General features: G+C 45.8%; 1 protein-coding gene across 1 annotated transcript in view; it reads left to right on the forward strand.

The window, feature by feature from the left end:
- LOC103771741 (mothers against decapentaplegic homolog 3) overlaps positions 1-8,261 on the forward strand; it is a gene marked incomplete at its 3' end in the record, with an annotated part of 61,231 nt that extends 52,970 nt beyond the window's left edge. The window contains exons 2-5 of the mRNA XM_008939053.1: positions 4,431-4,624; positions 5,507-5,641; positions 6,338-6,412; positions 8,211-8,261. Of these exons, the coding sequence (XP_008937301.1) occupies positions 4,431-4,624; positions 5,507-5,641; positions 6,338-6,412; positions 8,211-8,261 (455 nt within the window). The remainder of the gene's footprint in view (positions 1-4,430; positions 4,625-5,506; positions 5,642-6,337; positions 6,413-8,210) is intronic.
- Between the last annotated feature and the right edge of the window lie 1,247 nt (positions 8,262-9,508).

Consider the following 9,508-nt stretch of genomic DNA (forward strand, 5'->3'; position numbering starts at 1 on the left):
GGGCGTGTAAGAAAGCTGGGACAGACTTTTTAGCAGGGCCTGTTGGGACAGGACAGGGGATGATGGTTTTAAAGTAAAAAAGGGGAGATTTAGACTAGAGAGAAGGAAGAAATGTTGGATGCTGAGGGTGGTGAGCCCCTGTCCCAGGCTGCCCAGAGAGGTGGTCGCTGCCCCATCCCTGGAACCATCCCAGGTGAGGTTGGCCGGGGCTCTGAGCACCCTGCTCTAGCTGCAGATGTCCCTGCAGGGCATTGGACTGGGTGACTTTGACAGGTCCCTTCCCACCCAAACCATTCTATGTTAACTGCCCTAGGTGTGGAGTATCTTCTCCACTGAATGCCCCTTGATCATGGTTGAATTTTTTTGTACCAAACCACCACAAACTGCTATCAGCTCAGAAATCTTGCTGTGTTCTGGCTTTGTTTTTACTTCATCTTGCAGACCTTCATACCCTACATGCTCTTGCAGGCAGTGATAACAGTATTGTTTTTGGATCACAGTATTTTCTTATTCTTACTTTCCAAGCTCAGGATCCTTGCTAGGCATGGAAGGTGCACCAGAACACCTTCTGGCAGTGAGAGTCTGCATCACCTGCTCGGGCACAGCATGGCCACTGTTGAAAGAAGAGCTCTTTACAACTTCAGCTATTTAATCCCAGCAGGCACTGCAGGGACACTTGGAAGACAGTGTCCCACCAAAATAAACTCTGCTCCTTGGGAGTGAACCATCCAATTGCTGAATTTTTGGCCAGGGAGTGAACCATTGCAGTACATCCCCAGCTGTGGTGCATGCTAACAGAAGTCTATGCTAACTTGTGTGAGGCCAGCTTTTGGCTTTCATCAGGTCCCTCTGAGCCTGCTAACCCCTGAAAGAGTGGATAGTCTTCTGCCAGGTTAGAGACCTGAGCCAGCTCGTGGTGTGATGCTGAAGGGGCAGGAGCCAACAGAAGAAGGGAGCAGATGAGCAGGGGCAGGACTGTGGGTGTGGGAGTGTGTTGGACATGAGGAACACCATCTCACCCGAGGCAGTGCCAGTCCTGGAGCTTAGCAGAGCCACCCATAAAGACTGCAACCTACAGCATTTAAAATTGAGGTGACTGGGTGCTCAAGATAGTTGTTGTGCTTGATCAAGTGTTTGCATCTGCAGATGGACATTCAGTTAGCTAGTAAGGACATGGCCATTGACTGTGGTAGCTGGAGTGCTGTATCTGCACAGCAAACCTTCTTTGGTGTGAGGGTGCAGAGCCTGGAGCAGCTGCCCAGAGAGGCTGTGGAGTCTCCTGCTCTGGAGAGATCCCAAACCCACCTGGCTGTGACCCTGGGCACCCTGCTGTGGGTGAGCTGCTGGAGCAGGGGGGTTGGATGAGATGATCTCCAGAGGTCCCTCCCAACCCCACCGTGCTGGGATCCTGGGATTTAGCAGAGCACAGTGTTTGCTCATCTAACCTTGTGTGTCCCATCTCCACCATACCAGTCATTTGTTGCTTTGGTAGAAATACTTCTTGAAGCTTTGAGGAAGGACAGCAGAAAGAAATAAAGCTACCCTGTTACTTAGCCACATTCTTCCCAAGAACACGCAGACAATATTTTGTCCCAAGTCCCTTAACAGAGAGCCTGAGGAGAGATTTCACAATCATAAAAATGTAATTAGCCCCCAGGGCTTTGGGGAAATATAATTTCTTATACCATATCTTCTTATTGAGGGGAGAGGGGAGAAGGGGAGGTTATTGTACTTGAAAATAAAACATATGGCTGTGTCATTTGAAGAAGTCTTTTTAGATAAGATTGTAGAGAAGTCCATCCCTGCTGCCTTGTAGGCAGCATTTGTGCCAGGAGCAGCAGACAGCAAGCCCAAGGCATCCTCCACAGCGTGCAGGCTGCTGGCCTGAGTAGCTCAGTGTCTGAGAGCTGTGTGATGCTTTTAGGCTGGTTTTGGCTTAGATAACCACTGAAGCTGTTGAGGATTTGGGGATTGCTCAGACAGCAGTGACTTGGTGTCTTCTACAGAGTCTCCTGCAAGACCTTGTTGGTGGAAGGGTTCCACTGACCTGGGTGGTGAGGGACACTGCATCCAGAGTGGGTCAGGCATGTGGGTGTCTGTACTCAGGTCTTTGTAAGGACTTCATAATTTTTACCAAGGACACCTTGGGGTGATGGGAAGAAATGCCCTTTACTCTCCAGCTGGCTGGGAGGTTTGTTGCAGGTATGAAGCATTTCTTCTGTCCTGGGAGATGTAAGGAGAGACTCGTCCTTGCAAGTAATCCCCAAGTCATACAGGCTTTCTGCTAGTCTCTGCTGCTGACCTCAACCCAAATCTGCCTGTGCTGCTGTGGTGTCCATCTGCTGATGGGGAACAGTAAGAACACTTGCCACAGTTGTGTCTCCTCTAGGATACTCGGAATAATCTCTCCAAGTCCTCTTTTTTATCCTTTACCCTCACTTAGATGCAGGATATCCTGCCAAGTGTGCAAAGCTGTTAGAAGGGGGAACAGAGAAGCAGGCCTGGTTTGTTCCTTCTCTCAGCCTACTCTGTTTCTGTTAAATTTAGTGAATATTTTCACTTTTTTGTTGATAGTTTTTTAAATTTTTTTGCCAGATATGACAAACTTTGGGATCACCTTGGTCCCCTTGAAGTCGATACCAAGATTCCCACCTTCCACAGAAGATGGGGTTTGATGCCCAGAAGTTGAGTCGTTGGTGCCTTCCTTGTGAGTCTTCCACCTGGGAAGACCAATTTCTGCTTTCCTGTCCTCAGAAGGAGCTTGACATAAGACCAGACTTGGAAGACACGCCAGCTGCTCAGCTGGTTGGTCACACCATCCGAAGAGGACGCATGACCCATAAATTGCAGGCACAACATGAAGAAATACATCCTATAAATACGTCCCATAAATAATAACTGGGGGCCTCGTGCATTTTTCAGGGCTGTAATAGAATTGCAGGTTTTTGGGTGGTTTGTGACCTTTCCCAGCAAGTCCCTCTGTGATGGCATAGACTCTGTATATGCTCTATACATACCAGGTAGAGGGTTTCCTGCTCCCCTAAATCAAGTGCTTGTCAGGAGTAGCTTGAATCAGTTGTATTTTGCCTTCCTTGTTGTTGTAGCTGTGTTTACAAGAGGTGTGTGTGTTACTGTCTCTGCCAGAGGAGCTTTTGGGAAAACTCTCTTAGGGCAGCCAAGATGAGTGCAGCCACTGTTTGAATAATTGTTTGTGTGTTTTGGTTTGGTTTGGTTTGGTTTGGTTTTCCTAGGTTGGCTGCCAGCACAAAGAACCCAGGGAAATAATTCCCAGTAAAATTTCAGTTTTCTTCTTTTTTTCTTCCTTTCCTTGACAAATTAAAAAAAAAAAAAAGAAAAATATTTCATTTTCCCAACCCCCTGAAGTGTTTCATTTCAGGCATTAAGAAAAGCAAGGGAAATGAAGGGTTAGGCTTCAAAGAAAGTGCCTGGGGGGGAGTTCCCATTTAGTGGCTCAGGGAGTGGAGCCCTCCTTTAGGATGGAGGAGACCTTGCTCCAACTCTTTCCTCTGCTGGAGAGCATTTGGACATGCTTGTCAGGAAAGTTTGCTAGGAACAGGCACTTTGGGGCTGAGGACAGGATTAAGTGAAAAATGAGTTGAAGGAGGCACGGGTAGATGTAAAAACAAAAGTAAGCAATGCTGAAAAAAACCCTGGTTTTTGATTTCAAGCTCTAATTTGGAAAACAAAACTGGAATTGTTTGTAATGTTTGTGAACACTGGCAAAAGGTGACTGTCAATTTTGGTTGATGTTGTCACGATGGGAATTCATGTCTCTGTATTTTAAAAGTCCAGTTTTATTAGCATGTGTTTTAAGATGTAATCCCTTTTTGTGCACAGCATAAATTGTTGAGAGCTGTGCAAATGGCCTGTTTGTGTGGACACATGATAAAAGAAAGCTTGATGCTAAATTAAGGGTTAAGAAAAAAAAATTCTCACTGAGGATAATTTAAAGCAAAAACAGGCTCATATTTTGCAAAAAGAATCCCAACAAAGCTGGAACTACAGAATCCCAGCATGGTGGGGTTGGAAGGGACCTCTGGGGATCATCTCACCCACTCCCCTGCTCCAGCAGCTCACCCACAGCAGGGTGCCCAGGGTCACAGCCAGGAGGGTTTGGGATCTCTCCAGAGCAGGAGACTCCACAGCCTCTCTGGGCAGCTGCTCCAGGCTCGGGCACCCTCATTTTGCAGTTTTCAGAGAGGAGTGAAGGCTGGGACTGGGGAGCCTCCTTGCAGCACTGTCTCAGCAGGCTTTGGTGACTAGCACCTCCTGGGATCGCGTCAGGAAGCCCTGCCGGCTGGGCAGCCATGCTCTGGGCCTCTTGCCAAAGTCTTTGGTGGGGCGTGGGGGGTAGCAGAGGCACGTTAGCACCCCCGGGAGCTGCTCTCACCCTGCTGTCCTGGCTGCAGGTCGTTGGACGGGCGGCTGCAGGTGTCTCACCGGAAGGGTCTGCCCCACGTCATCTACTGCCGGCTGTGGCGCTGGCCGGACCTCCACAGCCACCACGAGCTGCGCGCCATGGAGATGTGCGAGTACGCCTTCAACATGAAGAAAGATGAAGTCTGTGTGAATCCTTACCACTACCAAAGAGTGGAAACCCCAGGTACTGCCAGCCCCGCGCCCAGACCCCTCAGCTGCTCGCTGCCAGCCTGAGGGAATCATAAGTGCGTTTCAAAATTGAATAAAGCGGCAGCTGAAGGGCTTTCAAACCCAAGCGCATCTATTATGGATGGTAATCTCTTCCTGGATGCAGCAGAATAATTTATGAATCTGCACTCAGGGGGAAAATATCATTTGAGATTGATAAAATCCAAGTGGAGCGCATTGCCTTGTTGCCAGGTTCCTAACATGGCATCGTGTGCATGGAAACCACTCACACGTGTGGTGGATGCAGGGATGAACTACGGCCCTGTCCTGTGCATCCCTAATTGTTGGTGTTAATTTAAGGGTAAACTTACTGTTAAGTTGAAGTGGGTCTAAGAATAGCTTCCAACACAACCGAACTCCCTGCTCTGAAGTTTCCTCCTGCCTCTGAAAGAAACTTTCATCTGGAACTGCAGATCCTCCTGCTGCGTGTCAGTACAAATCTGCAGAACCAGTCTGGATGTTTGTGCTGATCCTGCCTTGCTGCTTCATTTTATGTGAAATTTATTCCTTTTGAATTATGTGGCATAACTTCTCTTAGCTCCTTTTTCAAGAAGACCTGTTCCTTTGCCTTGGAAGGGGCAGACAGACTAGGTGTGCTCAGATAAGCATGTATCCCACCCCTAGCTGAGATATGTTAAGAATAGCATCTTGAACTGCTGCTGCTATTTCAGAAGCAAGTATCAAATTGTGGCCCTTAATTAGCGCCTTTGGTGTTGCATGTGTTTCAGGGTGTTACTCCAAACTGGTTTCTCTTCATTTTCTAGGCTTTCAGTCAGTTTGTTTTAAAGCTGTTAACATAGCTGTGCTGTTTCTTTTTTCTCCCTTTCTGTCTCTGCAGTGTTACCTCCAGTGCTGGTGCCTCGGCACACCGAGATCCCAGCTGAGTTCCCGCCCTTAGACGATTACAGTCATTCTATTCCAGAGAACACTAACTTCCCAGCAGGGATTGAGCCACAGAGCAACTACATTCCAGGTATTGTATACCCTCCATACAGCCAGCCCAGGGAAAAGGGTCATATTGCACAGGGAATCGTGTCTCTGTGCCAAGCTGGATGCCTGGAAAGTCTTTCTTTCCATCCTTACTGTGAAGCTAAAGAGTAGGAACCTATGCAAAAATAGATGAAAGCTGTAAACGTAGCCACACAACAGTGCTGTTGATAGTTTTGTTTTCTTTAAACCCACCTCTTCCCTTCAGTAGCATGTCCTCAGTTTATTGCAGAACTAAAGCTCAGTGTTCCCTGAGCAAGTTTAGATTTGAATGAAATTCGGCCATTTCGATTTGAGTAAAACACTCGAAATTTCTGATGGAATTGAGCTCTTCTATTTATGTATCTCTTTTACAAGCAATTTACACCTTATTTGCATGGACAAGCTCTGCAGCTGCACGCCAGGAGAGGAGAAATATGTGGACAGAAAACTCTCTACATGGCTTAAAGTTTTATGGGACTGAAAATCCGGATTTTTTTTGTTTCCCCCCTCTTCTGTCATTCACAAATATGCTGTGCCTATTATCCTGGTTGTGCCAGCTCGTCCTCCCAGCAGCTTCAGGAGGAAAAGTAATAAAAAGGAAATTTAGTGAATTTTGAATAACAAAGTAGATGTTTTTGATGTCTAAAATTCAGATTTTGCATCCAGTTGTAATGACGTTGTGATCATTTTATGCTTCTAGAGACACCTCCTCCAGGCTATTTGAGTGAGGATGGAGAAACCAGTGACCACCAGATGAACCCCAGCATGGATGCAGGTAAGTCATCTTTTGCCATTTGCTGCAGCTTCCTAGGTCATTTCAGAGACTTTTAACATCAGTCTTTGGGGCACTGAGGATCAGATGGTGGTTTGAGGTATTTTATCCCTGCAGGAGTGCAAATGTAGCTTGAGATGTTGTGTAAAGCACAGGGATGTATGTTTTACAGCTGCAGGTGAAAGGAACAGCATGTTCCTGTTCTCCCCAACTCTGTCATTAGATACTACTAATCAGGAGCCTGACACAGGGGAGGCACACCTAAGGATGAGAGTTTCTGTTGTATTTGTGTCCATGCATCTGAATGGACATGAAAATTTTGTGCTTCTCTGCAGAAGCATTTTTCTGATTGCCTGTTATTTACTGTACATACTGAAATGTCCAGTTTAACTATATTTGAAATGACCACTAGCAGATTTGGTTTTAGATGAGTTTATCATTTGGTGGCTATATCCCAAAGAAAATTGAAGGTCTGGGTTCTCTCTCATTGCCCAGAAAACAAGTAACCAGGTTTAGAATGAGCAGCCTTAGTGTTCATGCTTAACCTGTGTCAACACTTCAGAATTCAACATGCAGGTCTCATCTTTGTGGAAGTCACTGTTAAAGGCACCTTGTTGATCTCAGTGGTGTCACTGCTTCTAAGAACCACCAAGTCAGACTCTGAACTTGTAAAACTTGTGCTTGAAAAGCAAACCCACGTCCTTGGTTAGGAGACCTGATGCTTTACAAGAGGGATGTGCAAATACTTGGCACTTGCATAAAGACAGACATGCAGAACCTAATTAATGCAAATACTGCACCCAAATATCTTGGTTTCTGTGCATGTCTTCAGCTGTAGAGCATACATGGGATTCTAAAAGAGGGATGACTGATGTGCGGTTCTCCAGATGGAGGAAGGCAGTGTGGGTTTGTTTGTCTGCATCAAGCATAAACCTATTGCCACCATCTATTTTAGCACATACAATTAATGGTCATGTGGTTGACATGTGGAATGTATGTATGGCTTTTTGGAAAGTGGGCTGGAAGAGGCTATAAATACACAATTTATGTTCAAATGCCATATCCCTTCCTTCAGATGCCATGGACTTCCCCCTTTACAGAAAAACAAATTTGAAAGAAACCAGACAAATCCAGAGCAAGAGGAAAAGGGAAAATAGGGCCTTTTTTCCCCACACTTCTCTGCATCCATGTGGCATCCAGAGGCTGTGGAAATTGCTCTGGACATCCAAGTGCAGATATTTGAAATACAGGCACCAAATTAGTGGGCCATTTCTGGAAATGGTTGGGGATAAAATTCTGACAGTTGTTTGGTCAGATCTGTGTAGCTTGATCTGATACTCCGCTGTCCCCAAACCAGTAAAATTTGGTGATATAAAGTGGTATGTTTTCAACTCTTATGAGTATGTTTTGTGCCTAGCAATGTAAAGTCAAGCTCTTAAAAGCCCAGCTAATTGGATTTGACTGTAGCTGTCATGCTGGTACGTGGAGATTTGATAACTTCAAGTGAAAGTCAAGCAGACAACTGCATGCTCAGTTTGGAAAATTAAAGGGTTAAGCTTAAGTGAATGCATTATGAAGATGCTTTAGCAGTATTCAGTTGCATCAAGCTGATATAGGTAATAGCATCTGGAAGCTCCTGTAAAGAGCAATCAACATCAGAGAAGCTGGTGGTGTCACAAAATGGGACTGAAGTGAGAAGTGGGTTATCCCTCCAACAAGCCTGGGCAGCACTGAGGATTCTGTGCCAGTGTTTTTCCTTCTGCAGACACCACACTAATAATTATAACGTCTTGATTTTCAGGTTCTCCAAACTTATCACCAAACCCCATGTCTCCAGCACACAATAATCTGGGTAAGCATGTGATCTTAAGAACTGTGTGTAATTACAGTCAAGGTAGTGACATTTTAATGATGATTTCTTGAAGTTGGGAGCTCTGTTGGTGCCTCTTTCTGCTAATCCTCTTTACCGTGGTAACAGTGGTTCATGGTAACTCTGTAGGAAGTAAAGAAATCTGTACTTACATCAGAGAGTTAAATAAAAACCTGAGAAATGCTGCCAGAGAAATACCTGAAAGAATGAGTGAAAATCTTCAGCAAAAATGCACTTTTTTGGTTACATGAGTTTGCGTGGACTATGTCTGTCTGTTTTGCTGGCGGGTTTGTCTTATAGTTTTTAAAGGATGAAGCTTGGGGTTAAATTTTGTCTCCTGGAACGTTACTTTGTGAATTTGTGGTGCTTACTGGTTTCCTTTACAATGCACCAGAGCACCTTGCATTTTTTCTCTATTTATTAACTTGCTGTTACTTGGCTTGCAGGGCACATGCTGCTGTCCACCCATCGTGGTCAGGGGGATGAGGTTCAGAGCAGCTCATTTGCCTGCACTGCTTCATCAGCTCAGGCAATCATCTGCTTGATGGAAGGGCAGCAAATGTGTTACACCCTCATGTAAACCCAGCTCAGGACCAAAGCCCCAGTCCCAGCAGAGCACATAAATACTGAGAGGGCAGGAATGCTGGTGGAGGGAGAGGTGCAGATGTCTGGGGCAGCCTTGCTTGAGCATTAGAGGTGTTTGTGGGGTCTTACACTCAAACAAGCCTGGAGATGAGATGCACAAATCACAGATGACTGACCAGCCAGTTGGTTTTCTTCAAGCAAACTCAAGTTATGCTGCAGTCTTGAGTTATCTTCCCCCCCCCTAACTCTGTGCTGGACACCAGGAAGACACTCCAGCCCTACATGCTGGTAGGCCATTGATGTCACTGGTTCACTCCATAACCTGTAGACAGGAGGGAAGCTGAAGAAGGAATAGCAGCTGAACAGGGCCATACCTCTGAGATACTTTTAGGAGTTTGTGGCTATTTGTGAACCTCTGTTATCTTCTCAAATGGCTCTGCCCTTTATTTTCATACTTGCAGACACAGAAGGTCTGATCTTCAGTCTGAGCTCTTACCCTATTTGAAATTGCTCTCAAAGGTCTGTCATAAAAGCACTCATAGCTCTGGCTAGCTGCAGGATCAGCTCTCTAAATGTTCATTAAGCCATCAGACAGGGGCCACTTGAGATTACTCTTGAATAACCATAGCCATAAAGTTTACATA

Source organism: Merops nubicus, unplaced genomic scaffold (genome assembly GCF_000691845.1).
Source record: "Merops nubicus isolate BGI_N331 unplaced genomic scaffold, ASM69184v1 scaffold1454, whole genome shotgun sequence".
NCBI classification, from domain to species: domain Eukaryota; kingdom Metazoa; phylum Chordata; class Aves; order Coraciiformes; family Meropidae; genus Merops; species Merops nubicus.